Genomic DNA, 21,604 nt, shown 5'->3' on the forward strand with positions numbered 1-21,604 from the left:
CCCAGGTGTTTAACATCACAGAGTCCCATCTTCCCATCTGAGGATAGATTATGGCACAGCTGTGTACTTGCCCAGACATCGGCATCCATCTAATCTAGCAGACCAGAAAAGTAGAGTTTTAATTGACGACTCAACCCAAAGACACGTTGTAACTCTGGAGGAGCTCAGGAGATTCTACAGCTCTGGAGGGCGAATGTGTTGTCACATCGATTATTAGTCATTCTTTCCACAAATGTGTGCTTAACGGAAGAACTAGAAGATGACTGTTGAAAGAAAACCGAAGAAAGTCGTGTTTAACATTTCCAGCAAGCCTTGCAGAAATCTGCAGAGATGTTGAAATAGATTAAATTAGGTGAAAGTTGAATGTTTCTACATGCAAAGCTGACATCTGAATGCACCGTTCCAACTGTGAAACATGGTGGTGGTCGTATCATGATGTGGGTTAGGCAGCATAACAGTAAACAAGAAGGCAGAGCTCCAGATGAAAGGTTTAGATCAGTGGTTCTTAACCTTTTTTGAGGTACCGAACCCCCCCGGTTGCATATGCGCATTCACCGAACCCTTCTTATTCCAACCCCCCCGACCCAAAATACTTAGTGGTATTCTGATTTAGTAATGTAATTATATTGGCTGTGTAACCACGCCCACACCACTAGAGGCAGTAACAACCCCGAAAAGATGCAACTAAGGAGCAGATTTAGACTATAGAATTTGGTAAAAACTGTGAGCTTTGCTGAAGTAATTAAAGACACAAGTTCAAATCCATGCTGAGAGTGGAACTCCTTCAATCAGTGCTCCTCCGCAGCACTGATTGGCTAAGCAATGTAACGTGATCCTCTGCAGCAAGTGATGGCAAAGTGGGGCGTCATCACGACTTTACACAAGTGTGTCTTTACCTCCGCGGCAGAGGCTCCGCCGAACCCCTGAGACCGACTCACCGAACCCCTGGGGTTCGATGGAACCCAGGTTATGGACCACTGGTTTAGATAAAAGCTTAATTTGTGTGTAAGAATGGCCTAGTCAAAGTACAAATCAATGTTCCATTTAGAATCTGTGAAAATATTTTAAAAAATAGGTTCATGCTTTCCATTCAGTCTCACAAAGATTCTCAGAAAGAATAATATTCTGTAAAGAATCTTATAAGGCAGTATAGATGTCCAAAACTGTGAAGCATAAAAGACACTTGCAGCTGCATTTGCAAGTTTATCTGCAATGTTTGTAGCTGCAATGTGACAAAATGCTATGAATAAGCAAGGCAAGCAGAATTAGTAGACCAGTGAAGAACCTTTTTTAACCTCTGAAGCAGTGACTGTTTGGACATTTGAAGTATCCAAGTATCCTCATTGTTATGTGACTCCACACATCTCTTGTTGCCTCTTGTTGAACCCTGTCTTTGTTTTGCAGCTCTGTCCTCTTCCCACCCTTCTCTCCATTTAACTACCCACTCACAAGGACAACACCCTGCACTCTAATTACCACTTATGCCCCCCACTGAAACTTCATAACTTCTAACTTTGCAGCCCGAGAAGCCGCCCTTAAAATCCACATTCCAGTTTTAGATGTGTGGCTTTTTGCTTTTGGTTTTTCTCCGTAATTTTTTTTTTCCTGCCATATCATCACCATAAAAATACAACTGTAGATACAAAAAATAAAAAATAAAAATACTCCACAAGTGTGTATCACCTCCCAGAGGGAAAGTACTCGTGTGGTTCACTCTAATTTTTTTTCTTATTTGTATGCAAATTAGGTCTCAGAGGAGCTTTTGTCTTCTTCTTCTGTCTTATTAGAGTGGTAAGGGCTTCTCCTCAGAGGCCTAAAATAGGCTTAGCTGCTCCCAGGCATATGGCAGCAGCAGAACGGCATCAAAAAGTCTTGCAAAAGTGAAAGACGAGAAGGAGTGCAAAGAGCACGGAGAAAATTCATCACCAAAACACCGACCATCTCGTCTTATGTTTATACTCCTCTGCTGATTTTAACGTCAGCTTTCAGATTCATGTTTAAACATGTCGCACAGTGGTTTATCTTCACTTCTCATTTCAAATACCAGTGGAAAAATGTCACAAACATCCTTCACTGAGGCAGTAACAAAACGGAATGAAAATCAGAGAAATTTAATTGGATCTTTTTCATAAACTCTGCACAGTTAGTGACCTTTTCTGTGTGAGAGAGAAGTGTGGTTTAAAATCTCCTGTTCGTATTGCTCAGATGAAAACTCCCTTATTCTTTGTAATCCCATTGAAATCTTCATAAATATTACCCTTCTTTTCCGATTCGTATCCTATTTCTGTATCCCTGGTTTGAAAGTTGGTCTCAGCGTCTTTATATAATTTTTGGGTATCATATTTAAAGATATAACTTAACATTAACTCTGATTTAATACCAGGTGGTGGCATTGAGGTGATGTATCTTTTTATGCTGTAAATCGCATATCTAGTTTTATCTTTTATTGATGTATGCTGTACATCCCTTCTTTCTGTCCATTATTTGCTTTATATGAAGCACTGTGATGCAAAATGCTTAGTTGTCACTTTGGGGAAAATTTGTTTTAGACCATCCTACTAGGTGACTTAAAAAATTAAATTAAAAAAATTTAAAGTTGCAAAAGTCCTTAACAAAAATTAGGCATTTCTCACCAGTTCCTATTTTAAATGATTGCTAGAACTTTTACAGAAAACTGTTCATCCTTTTTGAAATACATTTTTACTACGATTTGCTCTGCTGCTACTTGCTGCCAGAACGCAGCCCTTCAGACTGATGAAGGACACCAAGCAGAAGCTTTTGTTTCTTTCTAACAACACCTTGCTCAGAAATGTCCTGAAAAGAGAAGTTCATTTGCATCAGCTTGGCTTTAACTTGTGCAGAAACATCCCATACATTATAATAGAGTTCATTACACCCTGAAAAAAATGGATTATATGCCTCACTGATGCTGTTCAGTTTCAAAACAACTTATTTTAGCTTAGACTTATTGCATATATTGATTTTAAAATCCAACTACGCAACACCAAATAGCAAAGATACATTTTTTATTTCTGTTGCCAGATAGATGCATTTGCAGCTTCCTGTCACTTCCAGTTCTCATTTCAAAGGTAGTTTCAGACTCCTCTTCTGCTCTTGTTAGTGGATTTATTAAGTAAATGATCTGTAAAAGTAATGAGACTAATCACAGAGAAGAATCCCGTGTTGTCTGCCTGTAATAAAGTCTCTTAGTGTGTTGCTGGAACGATGTCTTTATCGTGTCACGATGAAAGAGAAATTAGCTCAAAAACATGAAACGGAGCTGCTCACAGGTCTGGCATTGAAAGCTAAACAGGTCTTTGCCATGATGATGTAGGTCGCTCTGTTGCAACATCAATGTGTCTCTTCTGTTTGATTATAGTGATAATGATGGAGTGAGTCAAAAAAAGAAGTTAAGTTCAGATACGTCACTCACGGATGTAAAAGGATAAACTTTTGAACCACATTTATCAGCCTATAAAGATGCTCAGATTCTGTCATCCATCCCCTCCTGTTTAGTGCCTTTAAACCCGATAAACTCTGGATCTGATGTAAAGCCCTCTGATCCGGTTGGTAATACACAGGCTCATTTTACACATCTATAAATCTACAGCATTGTCTAGAAGTCTGGAGATACGCCTCACTTATTGCATTCTTTTTATTCTCTTCCTGGGATGAACAGAAATGGGAAAGGATGGTAAAATACATAATGTTGGTCTTTTCAAGTTACAAAACTGTTTAAATCAGACATATTCTACACTCTTTGCTTGTAGAATCATTTTTAGCATAAATTACATAATTGATTAATATAATCATTTACTTCTCGCTGTTGTGAATCAGTTTTGACTTCCTCTCCTTTACAACATTGCTTCCTCTGCCGAGATTTGCAGACATCTGTCGTAAGTTCTCAGCTAAGGATTTATTTATGCTTTGCACATCGAAGTTTGCCTTGAAGTTTAATTTAAAAGTTTTTACTTGTAGAGTTTGCTGTTTGTTCAGGCCACGCTGGTTAATCCTTGAGGGTTTATTTTTCTTCTATTCTTGAGTAATTCATAGGTCAAAGATAAGTCGGTTAACAATCTAAAAGCCTTTTTCCTCTAAACAATGCTCAGGTGCAAGGACTCAACTGAAAAGCAGCGAAAAAGGAGCAAGCCTCGACATAAAACATAATACAACTAGCTTTGAACAAATAGCTGAAAAGAATCATCTCAATCAGCCTCCATGGAAGAAGAATTTTATCACGGATCTGAGTTTTTTCAATGCACTTTAACTTACCTAGATCATCATCAGTAAACTTAAATTTGACTTGTTTGCTGAAGCACAAACATGTCAGACTTTATTTGACCCATCTTGGATCGCAGCGACTTTCTAAAGCCTGCGAAGTGAGATTTTCCTTTAGTATGAATTAACTGCTGATCCACAGCATGAGGTTGTTTGCTCACATGTCTAACTAAGCTGGCGTGACCCCTTACAGCCGCTGTGTAAGCTGGGTCATGTGTTGTAAGACAAATGACAACAAGGCTGAGCATTGATCTGTGGAGATCTGAGCTGCAAATGCTCCTTAGCTTTGTTAGAAATGCACTGATCAGGCTCTTCCCTGCCAATACTGATTTCCAGGTTTCTTATGAGTTCTGGAGCTGCTGATTTCTGCTTCGACCAATTGCATGTTTTAAGCAATACAACGTGTGAATGTGAAAACAAAAGTGCTACAGGTTTGTGGATGAATGTACAAGTAATTTTCCTTAATTTGGTACTTACTAAACTTCAGAATCAACTATCAGAATGATGGCTGTTGGCTATGGACATAAAGACATAATTATTGCTGTTCTTAGCCTTTTATGAAGAAGAAAAAATAAATTCTGATAGTTCAGATTAAGAGGAAATTCACTGATTCTGATCTCCAGCCAATTAAACTTTTCTGTTACCTGATAATTGCTATTGATTAGTTTGAGGAAAGTATCATAAAATGCTCTTTGCCCTGGTATAGATTTGTTTTTCTTTCTTGTCAGACTTCAAAGTTTCAGATGATCAAATACATTTGATCAAACATAATCTGAATTTAAACTAAAAGTAGCTTTATTAACTTAGTTCTGGGTGAACAGTAACTACCCTTTAAACCTAATTATTTCATATCTTACTAGAGTGCATACCTTTTTTTGTGGCCAGGCTCTCCTGAGAAGGTTCTCTACTGTTCCATGTTTTCTCAATTTGTGTATAATGACTTCCATTATCCACAAATAATGGCAGCCATCTTAGAGATGGCTTTGTAGCCCTTTTAAGATTGATTGACGTAAGTTGTTTTTTTCTTGTTGGTACTTGATTTTCTTTATGTCTGGTGATGACGTGTTGCATTTGAGACCTTTTAGCCAACTTTATGTTGTCAGACTGTTTCTGTTTAAGTGATTTCTAGTCTGTGGAGTCGGTCATTGTTGTGAAATTGGTATAACATAATTGGTTAATCACCATTAAGTCAGGATGTAATAATGCACTAGCTTTTTTTCTGTTTTTAAATCATTTTAAAACTGCTTTTTATGTTTACTCGGGTCATTATTGTTTGACATAAAAATATATTTTGATTAGTCAAAGTATTTAATTGAAACCCGTAAAGAGTCTTTCTTTATTCGTGGCACTATAAGCTGTAAGATGGTTGCAGGTTGAGCTGAACCTCTTGGTGCTGGTGAACACACTGACCAAACCAATGTCTGTTTAACTCACAAATGATTTAATTTGGATGAGCTCATGTGGGTTTTTTTTCTACACAGAATTATTCACATAAAGCCAAATCAAGACTCCTTCACCAATGCTTTTACACCCTTTCTTCCCTCTTTATCATCATCCTTATCATCACTATTGATTTGATGTTACATTCCTGGAGCTTGATTACTTAAGTGGGATTTTGCATTTCATGCTCTCGAGTAGGGCTGCAACAATGACAGATAACCTTGTGTGGGCTGTCAAATTCTCCCTTGATTAGGGGGTTTGATCGTTCCCTCCTGTCATGAGTAGTGTTATAAAGCTGCTGCTTCTCTCCTCCTTTTTCGACCTGTCCTTTCCTTCTTCCCAATCCTGTGTGATTAAGGGAGCTCTCTTGTCAGCCTTTGGCTCAGCAGAACTCAACTTTTTCTCGTTTTGCTGTTCTCCTTTGCCTCTCAGCCTCAGAGATTTCTGTTCACTCTCATGAGACCCAGCTCCTCCAGGGTTAATCGCTTCACCCGGCACAGCCCGGCACTGCTGTCTCCTCCCAGCCGACGCTTTTTCTTTAGAGAAATGACTCATTATAGTTGTAATTTGGACTCGACAGTCCTGTGGAAAAGTAAAAATGTATCAGTGGAAGCAGCATGATTGATTGCTGGGTAGTATGTCCAGTGCTGCTAGGAGGTTAGATGTTTGGGAGATGGCGTCAGTGGCTGGCTGAGTCAATTAGTAGAACCGGATGCGCTAGAGCGAAGAATTATCAGAATGTTGGCTTATTTAGTTTCATATCTGAACACGTGTTCTCATTATATCAAAGCAACAAAGAGTTATTTGTTTAGCGTGAGCATGCCACTGACGGTCCCCCTTCCACTGGGCCTTTGCCTTCACTGCAATTTAATTTGCATGTCTTATTTTCATCCAGTCCTTCTTTTCAATCTGCTCCCTTCAGCGTCTTTTTTATCGTTGGCATAATTATTACTCTATTGTTTACTTGCTACTTCAGTGAGCCATTTTCTCACAAGTGGTGCCTTGCACAGGGGCTGTCTCAGTTCTCCATCACCTTGTCTCTTTCCCATCGGTTGTCTCTCCTGGGAAAACCCTGACTCTTGAGTTAACTCCTATTTCCATGGTAACTGAGGCAGACACGGAGAGGTCTGTGGAGTCGTGGCTCCGAGCAACTCGGCTGTCACAAACTGTGCAACATGACAACTTATTTAGTTCAGTAAAAGGTCCGACAGAACCACAGTTATTAAATTTTTTTCTGAAAACTCCCACTTTCATAAATTAAAATCAGAATCGCCTGAGAAACTCTCCATCACCTTTAAAGATTTATTTAAACCTAAACTTCATGGCTGCCATGAGTCATTTTACAGTGCGTGAAAAAAACTAAATAAACACATCTTACTATCTTATCACATTTTGACTGAGGTCAGGTCAGTTTTAACATATTTAATGTAACAGAAGATAAATGTTTTAATGCCACTCAACTTCCAAAGAATCCTGATTTATTGATAATGAGCAAGAAGAAGCATTAGAAGAGGAAAACATTAGTTGAAATGGGGCCACATTAAGCAAGTGGTGGATAAATCTATCAGCAGGGCTCCATCTTATCAGTGACTGTGATTGAAGCTCTCCTGCCTGGCGCTGGCCTGCCGAAGGCATGTCAGCATGTGTCGTGGGGTGATCCCCTGCTGCCAATCTCCCAAATGCTTGTTCAGCACCCTGCTGCTCTCCCCCCGTTTTTAAAGCACCCGTAACATCTTCCAGAGTCTGTCCACCTGCTCTTAGTGATTGAACAGCCCTCAGCTATAAATCCCGCCGAACCATTCAGGATTATCCAATGAGGATTAGACTGTGACAGACTAGAAAGGGACTGCTGCAAATTTCAAATTGATAAAACTTTAAAAAGTGAGTTTTTTTTTAAGTATTAAAACCTTAGCAGCTCTTGCAAGGATGTTATTCACTAAGGCCCTGAAACAAAATGTAAAACTATGAACCACAGAGTAAGAGAGTGTATTAGGTAAGAAACTCAGATGCTGATACACACACACACACACACACACACACACACGCACACACACACACACACACACACACACACGACATGCACTTCCTGCCACCTTTACTTGGTAATTCAAGCCCACAAATCTAAGCAGTGCAAAGACAACAGTGGCTAAGCTGCGATGAACAGCTGGTTACACCCCGAGGAGCCGTCAGTCAATGCAAACAACAATCCCCAAAAATAAACGGCCTCCCGAAAGCCCGTAAACCTTCAGTGGCACGTTTGCCACTACAAGTGTTTAAGTGCATTTGTCATTTCAAAAGTAGCTAATCTCTTCAAGTGGCCAAACGCTGCCCAAAATATAATGATTGATTAAGAAGGCATCAAAAATTAAGATCTTGTACCTCCTCATTTAAGAGCGAACTAAAAGAGACATTACCACGAACCAGTCATGGTTGTTGGCACTGCGTGTTGTGATATGATGACCACAGATGTTACCTCTTCACTCTGGTTCAACAAGGTGATTTCAGGATTATGCAACACTGGTGTGCAGAGCCCTCAACACGTGAAAATAATTGAGCAGAAAGGAAATATTTCTTGTTTAAGAACACAAAGTTAATATTTTAAGGTGAGCATCGCAAATCCAGCTAGGCCATCCCAAAAGTTGCCCTTATAAAAAATAACATACAATAAAACAACCCTGCAAAATGAAGTCACTTAATAAAGCAAACTCATGGCACAATTGCAAACTTCTGCTCATATAGAAATAGAACATGCTTCTTGTAATATTTTCTTGCACATAGAAAATAGAAATTTTGGGAATCCTCCCTGACCTAAGCAGGAAATATTTAAACTGATTTAATGACAAAATAAAGGTAATGTGTCTTTTTATGCAGTGTATGCAAATACTGGCTTTCAACCATATGCCAGCCTAATACCTTAAGCTGTAAGAAACAGCTTACCTTTACGGGCAAATGTCATTTTCTTAAGAAGCTAAAATTTGCTCAAAGTTTATCAGTTTGCATCTGTCCTTCCCTCCTTCATAGATCTCCATTTAATGATGCCAGGGAAAGCTGTGCTCAGTTCCAGTTCATGTAAAAGACACAGTTGTTAAAGTTCTTTAATTCATTAATTCCACTCATTCGGGGCACTACTTTCTGATCATTATCTCCCGGATGCAGATTTTGTCCACTGATTAAAAAAAAGTAAGTGGATAAATTAAGTAGAACCAAAAATATTACAAACAAATGTAATTATTAGTGCAAATAATTACAACTAAGATTGTAGTAATTTAGGTTAATCTGTAGATGTACAGTGTTATTGGAGCCTCAAATTATTTCACGTTTGTGTTTTTCCAGAGATAATCTTCACACAGTAACCTAACAAAATCATACTGTATTGCATTCTTAAATCATTTAGTTTCTCTTCCCCATGCATCCGTCCAACTACATATGTTAGGACTACAACTAAAGCCTCCTGATGGCTTATCATGTGGGTGATAATTATAACGCCTGCTAATTATACCAACTATCTTCTTCTGCTTTCGTCCTACTAAAACCAATGTCATTTAGCTCTAACTCGGTGCATGTATGTGCAGCGCGGCCTACTTTCTGCACAGCTGATGGGAATGCAGAGAAGGCCACCTTGCCTGAAGAGAAGCTGCGCTACACGGACATTGTTTAGGGCTATTTGTTTGTTCCAAGAATAACATGTCTTTTTTGTGGGAACTGATCATTGTGTGCAGTGGATCAGCCTTTTCCTGTTTGCAGTAAATTGCAGTAGAATTGTTTGAACTGGTTTATTATGTTGCCAAAAGCACATTAGGCGAGCTTCTTGGCTAAAACAAAAAAAAAAAAACTGCCAGGAATAAAAAGAAAAAATCCATTTAAAATGTGAACGGCATAATTGGGCCATTTTTTTTTCTTTGATGTCTTTTTAAAATGTAAATGAGTCTGAAAATGGGCCAAAGGAACACCAAGTTGCCTTAGAAAGGCTATTTTAACTTGAAAGCAGACACCCAGCTGAAAATGGCGACTTTTTAATATACTGAACGATACAATAGGAAAAAGTTTCAAACTGTTGAAGCTCCAGCTACAGAGTCTCGTTTCTTAAAGTAAATAGACCCAGACATCAGATTCCTGCTGAAGATGAAGAGCTGCTGCAGCTCCTTTCATGCAGGTGGAAGGCTCTGACCCTCGAGAACAAAATGTTGGATTCTGAAGCTGAAGCAGCAAAAGCACTACTTTTAACCACCTGGTTAGGACCAAAGAGAGAGAGAGAGAGAGTAAAATAAACCTGCAGGACATCAGCTCCACATCAGTTCAGGGTCACGGTGGGAGAAAAATCCTTATTATTATTTTTATATTAGGAGAAATTAATGAATACAGCAATTTATCTGTTGCGTCATCAAGAAGGAAAATATGTTTTTGATAATTAATTATCACTGCCCCAGGGTTGAATACTGAAGGACATTTTAAAACTTTTAATAAATAAATAAAAATCTCAGATTTACCAACACTGTAAAATGGATGATTAAAAAAGCAGGATTATTCTAAACAAAAGTTTTATTAGTATTAGTATTATTATTAGTTTATTTCCAACCACTCTGGTTTTAACATGCCATTCATGTAAAATTAATGTTTTTGTTCTGCACAAGTCAAGAAAAGGCTGCAGGGAAAGATAAACTTTTTACATATTTCTTTGGGTTTTGCTTTTTTGTGGCACTTGAATGTTTCAAATAATCAAACAAATGTCAAATTTTATAAAAAGATAACTTTAGTAAATTGGAAGTTTTCAGATAGAAAGAAAAAAATCTCTCCAAACCAAAATTTTTTTTCTAAATCAAAACAAACTTAAGCACAAAAAGTTAGGAATTTAGAATTAAATTAATTAAATGATAGATAAAAGTGGAAGGATGTAAAATAGCTAAAATTATGCCACCTGTTGAACAACACTGTCTCTTAGCAACACTGTCGTACAATCTCTGGTGGCTTTCTTTATTATTTGGTCCATTACCGTCTCCTTGTGGTAACAGAAACATATTTCAAACCTTGCAGAAATCGATATTTTCACTGGGAAAGCCGGAGATTATCAAGCTATCCAAGTTTAGCATCTAAAGTTACAAAACACATTAAGAGTTAGTGAAAGTGGCCAAAATAATCCATTTGTTAGCACTTCTAAAACTCTTATGACCAGTGGTGCTGATTGTTTCCTAAGTTATTACCAGTCAACAGTATTTTTGTGTTTTAACTTAGAATGTGAGGAGAAATACTGTACAGTATATTATCTGTTTTTACTGCTGATAGCAACTAGCCACCAGAACAATTAGCAATTCATATTTCAACTTCCAAATTGAAGGCGGCGTTAATGCATTTACTGCCTCCCATTGTGGTTGCAGGCGATGCATTACAGGCAGCTCCAAAACAGGATGGTCGAGATGAATTAGTGTAATGACGTTCTCATGAAAACCATGTGAAGACTTGGAGATAATTGCGTTTTAGATATTATGTACTTAATTTATAGAGGACAGGAAAACAAAAGTGAAGTAAAATTATTTCATTAGGAAATACAAAGTGGAAGATCATGTCTTCTTTTGGGATGCACTGTTCCTGTCGGGGTTCTTCGACAAATACAGAATATAAGATCCCTGCTATTGTCTTCACTGAACCCTCAAATCTTTTACTGTAGAGTAGAGAAGAGATTCAGCTTCAGTTAATCTAGAAAAAAATATATATATTTCAAAGTTTGAGACCACTCTCCAGTTATCTGCCAAACCTTACATTTACAGATGTGATTGACTGGTGACCCATCCATTTATAGAAGGATTTTTCCAGACTTTTTTTTCATTTCATTTTGGTTTTCTTCACAATATCTTCTGTCTTCCTCTGTTGCTCAGAATCATCTCACTGATTTTCCTTTTTTTTAAATCCTGTTTTCTCTTGGCATTCATACTTAATTGAATTTTATACATTTACTGATTAAAAAAGAAGATTTTATAAATGCATTATTTGCAAATTATCATGACTGTTGTTTGATCTCAGAGCCTACAGGACAGTTTGTTAATAAGCTCTTATCAGAAATCAGCACTCGGAGAAGTTATTGGCCGATTAATGCGAGGGTCCATCTCCAGCACACAGCTGAACGCGCAAACAGATGTCGCTGTAGAAGCTCAGTAAGATAACAGGAAGGAAAGGGAGGGCTTCTTTTCCTGCGTCATTATTTGTTGATGTATCTTTTATCTTTTGGGAAGCATCTCATCCAGATCCATCTCCTCCCCTGATAAGAGCATACAGGACCTGCCCAGGAAGGCGTGCACAACGTTTCTGCAGTGTTGTGCTTCTGGATTGTAGGGTGGAAGATAGTCGCCATGGTGCACCGTGGTCGCTATGGATTGCATTTTGATGATTTCTTTTTTATTTATTCTTGTTTGTTTGCTGGTGAAGTTGTTCCATCCCTCTGGGTGTTGGATCAGATAGGAATCACGCTCCTGCTGCATGCTGCCAACTCGGTTTTTCTCTTCCTGTACATCAGAATCCATCAGAGCAGCAAAGTTGTATGAAAAGTTAAACTTTTTGCGTTCATGCTACAGAGCTTGTATAAAGTCTGGAATTTAATTCCATCATGTTCCAGGTATGGAAAATAAGGAAAAATGAAAATAAGAGCATGGAAAGCATGTTCTATTTTCAGACTTTATTCCCTGTTTTATTCTCTAAGTATTGTACCCTTCCTTTCATTCTTCCTTTGTTGTATCATTCCATTTTTTGCCTTTCCCTCCTTCATAGTTGTTTCATTTGTGCCCTTCCCCTCCTTTCTTAAATTTTCTTTCCTTTTGTCCTTTCTTCCCTCCTGATTTCCATGCCCTTCTTCTCTTCTTTGCTTCCTTCCTGTCTCAATCTTCCTTATCCCTTTTGACCTCATATTCTGCTGTCGTTTAAACTGCTGTTGTTTGTGTATTTCCACTCCTCTTTTTCCACTGCTCTTATTTTGTGTCCTTATTTCTTTCCTTTTTTGTGTCTCCTAATTTATTTTCTTAAGTCCTTTTTACTTCCCTTACTCTGTTCTTTCTGTCCTTCCTTCTTGCCGTACCTCTCATCCATCTGTTCATTCTTCCTTCTGTGTGTGTCCTTACATCCTTTTCTATTTTTTACTGACACACCCTGACCTCTATAGCCAAACCTGAAATAGGTTTATTGTGAATGAGTGTAAAGGACCAACTTATCTGGAAAAGTAGAACATTTTCTTCCTGTTTCATGTTAGCTTGAAAAGGTAACATGAAACCTTTCAAGCTAACTATGAAAAGTTAGCTCGAGAGCTATTTGAAAATAATCCGATGTCAGATGTTTTTCTTTTCTCAGTAGTAGTAGAACGTAATATAGCAAAAAAAGTAAAAATAAAACAAATGTTATTTAGAAAGATTTAAACATTATTTTCAATTATGGGAGTCTCATCTGCAAAGCAGCCAATAGTTGGAGCACCACTGACTCCAGCTGACGTCTCAGTCATTTTAGCTCACAACTGTCACCGTTGCTCTGCAGAGTATTTCAGTGGATTGGCGACATGCAGGGGTAAGAGAAAAAAGGTGTTTGAAACGTATACTTATATTAGCCAGCTGTCTTTGACTTCAGCAGTATGGTTCTGCTGCTGTAAACTGTTTCCATTCACACATCTATAGGACGTCGATGACGGCGCTGCACAAGGTTTTCCCCATGGACCGGGTTACTTACTTTATGTTGCTGCTCTGCTGCAGTTCAGTAAAACTTCTAATTGTAATTGTAGAGATTTGGTTTGTGCAGCCAACCTGCTGCAGAAACTAATTAAAGATTTTGTTTGTTGTTGCTTACATGTCAATGTTTCAGTTTTCGATCAGTTAGGGATTGTGTTGGAAGAGTTTTATTCATGTGTATAACATCCACCTCTCAGAGGTCATCTGTCTAGATATTATCAACTAATTTTAATGTCATTGTGAAGTTCAGTCATCTCTGTCGCATCTAATCTGATTATAGGTGAAGAAAAAACATTGATCAACGTGTTATAATTCAATGTTCTGCTGTGTAACCTCGGGCTCTGGCTTTTATGATTGCAATTTTGATGTCGTTTTCAGCTACACATTGCTACAGACTAAACATCCACTTCTCAGTATTATAATATTTTTTATTAAATACCAATAAATAATACAATAATTGCTCATCCTCATTTCTGTAAAATACCAAATGTTTGACATCATCTTAATAAACCAAGTTAGAGCTAAAAATATCTTCAGTAATATAGCGCAACTCTTAAAATGGACTATATATTGTTCCTTTATTTAAGAAGCTCATTAGAAGGGTTTTTACAGAAATTATTTTTGTTTGTCAGGAGGGTAAAATCCATTGGCAGACAAACTAAAAATAAATGTAATCATATGTTTGCCTCACAGCTAAAAAAAGAGGCCCAACATAAAATATTCATTAAAGGACAGAAACCAGGAAAAATCATGAATATTAAGAGAAAAGAGAACAATAAGAAAGTATATTTGTAAAACTCAGTATTTTTCCTGAGGCTGTTTTGCTCATCACTGCGGTGGTCTCCTCCTCACATCGTCTCCCCTCCGCTACTCGCCTCTCCCCTCACCACCAGCACCAAAAGATGCTTATTACAACACAACTCAGGCACATTTCATCTTAGCTGCTGCATCAATGGTCATACTTTCACTGACAACGCAATTCAGCAGCATTGCATTTATTTTAGTGTTAGCACCAAGAAACCAATCATGTTCACTGCGAAGACACTGTGCTTTCCTATTGCAGAAGAAAATATTTCTGCAGTCTAAATCATTTGTGATAACTTTCATCTAAATAATTTTTTATATCCACAAAAAGTTTACAGCTGAATTAAAATTTGAAAAAAATGTTAAAGGTTTTGGCCAGTTTGATTTTTAATTTTTTTTTTCATTACATTTTTGTTGTCTTCTTTTGTCATTTGTAATATCACAGTTTATCAAGTTTCTTACATTTTTTTTTTCAATTTGTCATTACAGGGTATTGTTTGCAGAACTGTGAGGCTCTGCTGTGGGGAAGCAGAGTCTATTTTGTTTTGTTAAACATAACAAAACATGAAAAAAACCCTGAAATTCTGCAAATACCTTTGTAACATACATGTCACTGCATTGTGGGAGAAAACAGGTCTGCGGCATGCAGAAGGGAAAACATGCAAATTCCACACACCAGCTGAGATTTAAGCCTTTTTCTTCCTGCAACATTGATCTCTCAATGTGCAAAACATTAAGCAATGAAGTAACTGGTATTAGTCGGAAAATTGTCTCTGAATTAATTTGTGTACTGGTAATATTAAACTGGAAGATTTACTTCTTTGTAGAGGAAGTCTCCGCCTTAATCCAGTCTCTAATCAGCTAAACTGTGTATGAGCAGGAAATGCTTCAAGAGAGGAACAAAGAAACTTTTGATGTGCTCCTGAAATCCTCCTGTGATGGTTTTGGATTTGATACACAGACTGCAACTCATGAACGCATTAAATAATACATTCGTACAGACACAGTTTCCTTTTGCCTCGGTAAATTGCCAAAACAAACAACTTTTAATGGGAGATGCTACGTCGCAGAGTGCTCAGCATCCCATCAGAAGTTAAGGATTTTGCTGAAGGGCATGTCAGTATGTGGATAGCAGGAGAACTGCATTGAAGTGCCAATCTGTGATATTTGCCAAAACGAAAAAGTAACAAGGATTTATGCTAAAGTAAATACATGATCAGCTAGTTAACAATGTAGAAAAACAGAGAGTTTATTATTTATTATGGTTTCTCCAGCAGATCTGGTAAATAAGAATCAACACATTTCTAACACTAGGTTTCTTTTGCATTTTTGCCTCTGTGTTTTCAGCATCCAAAAGAAGTGTTGTCTTTGTGTTTCATCTCAACTTTTTATCTTGTTGTGTTCACAAGTCAGTGTTTTCATGAATAAAACTACGTGTGGCCAATGTTCATCTCTTTACGTAGCAACATGTGGTGTTATCTACGCAAATTTTTATGCAAGCGTTAAATTAAATCTCATTTAATCTCTCATTAGCAGCGGTCAGTAGGTGAGAGCATGGCCAGATGTTTGATAAGTCTCCCATTCAACTCAAGTACAAATATTTAATAACCACACATGCACACACTCACAATAAGTAATTTCAACAAGCAAGATAACCTCACATGCATCACATGCACCCATTTTGTCATGTATGTATATTTTAGGCATGTTAGGTTAGCCTAAAATAAATTTAAATGCAGTCTTATTCTCTCTGAGGGGAGGTAATCAGGGCCTTTAAGGAAAACAAACTTGATGGCAATAGATCTCCGGGGATGTGGAGATGTCAGCCGCAGAGGCGATGTTGGCAGCTCCCCTGAGATTTGTACACTTACAAAAACAGCACTGCAGAGATGATGTGTGACACTTACCCGATGCTGCCAGACTGATCGCTCACTCCAGAACCTTGAGCCCATTTCTGTAATAGTTTGCTGTCTCCTCCTTGACGCTCAAGAGAGTGCATGTAGCCACCAATAGCCGCTGCAGCAACAGCTCATTTTGTTTGGTTCGGCCTCATATTTTAAAGACGGCTGATTGCTGCTGAGCTGCTGTGCGAGTCATAGTGGAAATATGCTGGAGATGTTCTAACAAAATGAAAGAAAAAAAAATGCAGTAAGAGAGCTTTAACAGTAAAGTGTGAAAAAAGCCTAATCAAGGTCTAGCAGGTGCAGGATTCAGCCTCTGAAAGCCTCTGGTTGATAATAGCTGCTCATTTTGTCCTTCAGCTTTACTGCATGAGAATCAAGTCCTCAGTCATATTTAACAGTGCGTACTTTTTGTCCATACTATTATTAATTTAAACCTATTAAAGAGACTTAATATGGGCTTTTTCAAAGTTAATCTTAATGAAAGGTCCTTGGAGAGGACATGAAAGAGAGGAAAGGGAAGACTGTTTCTATTGTGAGCTTAAATAACACATTTTCAAACTTATGGAACTTTTTTTTTCTTTTTTCATTGTTACTGATTATAGAAAGCCAAATTTGTGGGGTTTTTTTTATTTCCCCTTTATTTGTCTCTGTAAGTTGATTGAAAATCTATTGAAATCTGCCAAAAGACTACATGCATTTCATACCGTATCATAGCACAAAAGAGCAATGATATAAAAGGAAAACAGTTTTACACCATAAAACACAAAAGCCAAATTTCACAGTCAATGTAGCAATGCATTAACCATAAGTGGCTTAAAGCAAGTGCAGCGTTCCTGGGTTATTGTTTGCGTTCTGAAAGAATTTCTGAAACAACAAGAGTAATGAAAGAGCTGAGCTCGCTATTGAAGAGAAGAGGAACCAAGGAATCATTAGAAATCAGGGAATCTATGAAAGTGTTGGAAAATGAGCCTCAACTAATTTGACGGAGTACTGAGTATTGACGGTATGAAAAAGGCTCCTTTGTGAGAATTTTTCAAGTGAAAAGAACCCAGTGAATTTGTCAAATTTACAATAACAAGAAAGAGAAAGTGAGTCCTAGTTTTTCTGTATAAATCATCTGGTCTCATCAGGGTGTTTTAAAGTGTTTTGAAGTGTTTAATTTTCATCTAGTCATCCAAGAGTTCCTGGACAGGTCGACAATCCATCGCAGGGCAATACGATGGTTTTGTTTAATTTACAAAAGGAGAAAATATCCAAGTAAAAACATACAAGTATGGAATATTGCTCGTATTGTGAAAATAAAGAAATATCATTGATTTTATTCTTGTAATTAATTAGACATTAGCAAAGCTAAACACCTGTATTCAGTGTTGGTTTTTAAGGAAGCTGGTTTATTGCACAGAATTGTTTGCCAACACGATCTTGTTAATCAGGCGTTCTGTGCTGGTTATCAGCCAGAAATCCAAGTAAAATTTGAAAACAGTGTTAAGTTTAGGGGGGCATTCACACCAGGAAAGTCCTTCGATCCGCTTGTTTGGTCCAGAGTGAAACGAGACCAACTCAAAAGTGGGTCTCAGTTCCTTCATTAGGGGTCAAAAAATTTATATTCGTATTATGATTACTTACTATTATTGTGGGGATTTTTGCCAGAATGAATGTCAGAGCTCAAATTAATTTGTTGTTTTAAGGGTTTATGTGCTTTTTTATCTTTTAATCTCTGCAAAAAGTGTTCTACATGAATACAGAGAAGGAAGTTGGAAATTTTACTGTCATCTGTTGGTTTCACTGATTAACCTTCATCCAGCAACTATAAACGCTACAATCAGTACTGTTTTCTCTACCCAGGGTTTCTCCTCTGAGTCATTTCAGATTGAATCAGTGGTTTTCTGCAGGAAACACAAATCAGTCCTGTCTTCATATGTTAATCTGACATGAAAATACATTTCAGTTCAACTCGAAAGGCAAGCATAACGACAATGTGCTTATGGTGACAGTGAAAATAACACCATCTTGAGTTTATTAGTTTTGTTGTTTCCTGTGTTACTTTGCTCATGTCCTTTATGTGACTTGGTTCAAGCTGTTTTTATATGTGTTTTTATTTGAGTGTGTGCGTAATGGAAACAGATGAGACTCTTTATCCGTCACGTGTGCATATTGACACGCTGTGTATTTTTTGAAATTAGGATCCAGTTTGACAATTTTATCTGTCGGATTGGGAGCCCAACAGACACTTTGATCCTTTGCATCGTCGTACTACCTCACCAGCCCTCCCCTTTACTTCAACCTTTCATTTATACTTCTGAGCTTAGATTGGAAACATCTTGACAGGGGGCATAACTTAGGCAATGCAGAGAAATCACGGTGCTGTGCTATGAATAATAGATAATACAGATTTATTGACGATGCTACAGATAATAATAGGTTAAGTGGAGGTCTGTCACAAGCTTTCTGAGTATTTATTTCTGTTTCTTTGTCTCTTTTTTCCCCGTCCAGTTCGCTACCTATTGAGGAACAATGTGAGTCCAGATCTCTGTAACGAAGACGGTCTCACTGCTCTGCATCAGGTAAGATCAGCTGTGTCCATTTGTTCCACCACTTTTTTCTCCTTTTGAAACTGATTTTGGAATCTTGATGAGTATAAAAAAACCACATAAAACAAAGCATAGGCATATTATATTTGTAGTTACTTAAAATGCTTTGTTGGTGCTCCTCTTTCACCCTAACGTGTCCTGAATTCACACTGTTTAAACTACACTGGAATGGTTAAGATTAAAGTATACAGTCATATGTTAGTACAATCTAAATCTGTCTGAAAACTGACTGAGATTGGAGTATTCTGTAATCATTAATTCTGTAATTGATTATTTCACCATAAAATACTAACCAAAGAAAAAACACTGAAATTTGCAGTTCTAATGGAAAAAAATAGTGAAGTTTAGAAAATTTCTATAAACCTGAACCTTGTGATATTTTTTCCTTTTTTTCTCAGTAGTGAAAGAACTTTAAATTGTTCATGCTAAGGTCAAGTATGAACTTTTATTAAATCATTTTGCCCCAGTGAACAGAGAAAAAGATGCATAATATTTTAAACTCTGTGCAGGAACAAACGTTACCACCTTATTTGACCCCTCAAGACTTTTTGTTGCTCTGAACATAGAAATGCAACACAATTTCTTCTGCGCAACAATTACTAAGGCATTGACATTAAAGTTAAATGGGTGGTTTCATGTAGAAAGAAGTGTTCAGGGTTTCTGTTCCTGAAAAGTAATTTTTAATTCTGAGGAAATTAGTTCATTATTGGGAAAATGTGTTCATTTTGATGTAGAAAACTGATCAAGGACATCAGGTCTATTTTTCAGGCTAATTAAAATCATTACTGGTATTAAAATCAGAGCTTCCATCTCTTTCGAATTAATGCTTCAGTCAGGAAACAAACATTTACGTTTCCATCTGAAAACTGAAAAATGGCGCCTGTCTGGGAGAAGCTATTACACAGCATCCGAGCCGATTCCTCAAAATGCAGCAGCCGGAAAATAAACACTTTATTTCCTGTGAAGCTACTGGATGTGCATGAAGATGCTTCTATTACAGGGGGAACCGTTCTGTTTGATCCACTTAGGCTAAAAATGTCAAATACCGGCGATGCTTGAAGCATAGATCTAAATGCTAGATGGATTTAGCTTTATTTTTTAATAGAGTGTCTGACTTTCACAGGAACGGTTCTTTATCTTAAAGATCTCTGCAGGAGAAATGTTGATTGCTTTCTATCCCGTCTCCATCCCTCCCTTCTCATTTGGTTCCATCCTTTTCGCTCTGTCTGAGCTGGCGCAGTCATATCTCTTTTCCCCTCTGGCTGTGCAAAGCCTAATATTCACACTCCAGCCGGGAGGCAGTGAAATGAACAGCGGAAGAGAAAATTGAAGTCCATCAGTCACCACTGGTGAGGCTGCCGTTTTAAACGCGGCCAAGAGATCGGAATGACCTTTCAGCTTCCAATGTTCCTGATTATACGCCGTTTGGATGGGCTTGACTCCACACCGGGTTCAAGATTTGACCCTTTTAAAGCGTAAATTTCACAGTAACTGCCACACATATATTGTCCAGAGAGCACAAAATGCAAAGGACATTTGGATTCGCTTCCTGAAGTTTCAGTACATATCCATAAAGAAAACCTTTCACACTCTGCTTGTGTGAACAGTTGTGGGTCCCCAGAACATGAGGAATAATGTGATCACAAAAGGTGACATAAATGAAGAAAGGTGCAGGATCTGTTTCTTTTAGATGGTTTGGCATATCTATCCGGGCCTGCTGTCACCTCTCTGATATGAGACGTTAATAAAAAACGCGGCTTCCAGGGTCACAGCATGTACCACAACACACATACAGTATACAATACAAGCAATCAGAAATAAAAACTCCTCAGCATTTTTCCCAAAGCCACATGAATGCCTCTCTAGTCAAAATAATGTGATGGATTATTTGTGTCGTGGTTATTTTAAAGGCCACCAGCAAAGCAGGATTAATGCTGCTGGAAATCATCCACGACGCACATTCAAGACTAAGCTCCAAAATTAGTATTCGTGTCCCGGTTTACTGTTCCTTTTTACCCCAACTCCAATGTTTAAAAAGGGTCTATTGTGTGATTTCAGTGTAAAAAGGCAAGAACGGTTTGAAATTTCAATGCCGCACAAAATTACCACGAGAAATAACAAAATGCAGTTTTCAAATGTTGATTTAATTTATAACAAAAGGAAACAATCCAAATCAACCTGGTTCTTTGTGAAAGAGTAATAGACCGTTGAACTGTTAAACTTAATAGGCCAAACTGAGAAGCAGCAACACCTGCAAAGTCTTTGAGATAATTTGTTCTTTTCCGTTTTGGCCCACATGTTCTTTGCAGAATTATTTTAACTAATTACAGGTTTCATCCATGCTGGAGTGTTTTGTGCATGACATGTCTGTTTAGGGTTGTGCCAAAGCATCTCATGTCCAGATTTAAATAAATTGCAGATTTGCTTTTATCTTTCAAAATATAACTGTCTGGGGGCTTATGACAGAGATATGAAACAAGTTCATTTAACAAACAAGTGAAACAGTTTGGTTATAAGAAAACAGTCCAAATGAGTTGAGTTTAATGCAGTTCTGTTCAGTGCTGGATTCATTTGTGACATGTTCCACTTTTTAAATCAGAAGGATAATCTGAGTAGACATGAACATTTAATCCAGTAGCGGTTTTCTTTTGTCAGTTCCTGCTCCTAAATTCACCTGCCTCATGTTGTCCTATATTTTAGCGACCCGGCTGTTATGCGGCTGTAATCTCTTGTATTTTGCTGCGTGCGTGCGTGTGTGACCCCGGTGTGGCTGTGTGTGCACGGTGACCCAGAACATCACTGTTGGAGCCATGTTTGAAAGCATTCGTTTCTGCAATTTTAGTGCTGAAATATTCATGCAGACATGACTGACTCCACAGGCCGTAATGGA

General features: G+C 37.8%; 1 protein-coding gene across 4 annotated transcripts in view; it reads left to right on the forward strand.

Moving 5' to 3' along the window:
- Nucleotides 1–21,604, forward strand: part of ppp1r16b (protein phosphatase 1, regulatory subunit 16B) — an 86,421-nt gene that overhangs the window by 40,554 nt on the left and 24,263 nt on the right. For all 4 annotated transcript variants that reach the window (XM_008408446.3, XM_008408447.3, XM_081606998.1 and 1 more), the window contains exon 3: nucleotides 18,617–18,687. In XM_008408446.3, coding sequence (XP_008406668.1) covers nucleotides 18,617–18,687 — 71 coding nt within the window. The remainder of the gene's footprint in view (nucleotides 1–18,616; nucleotides 18,688–21,604) is intronic.

This window comes from Poecilia reticulata, chromosome 5 (genome assembly GCF_904066995.2).
Source record: "Poecilia reticulata chromosome 5, P_reticulata-male-v2, whole genome shotgun sequence".
Classification (NCBI taxonomy): domain Eukaryota; kingdom Metazoa; phylum Chordata; class Actinopteri; order Cyprinodontiformes; family Poeciliidae; genus Poecilia; species Poecilia reticulata.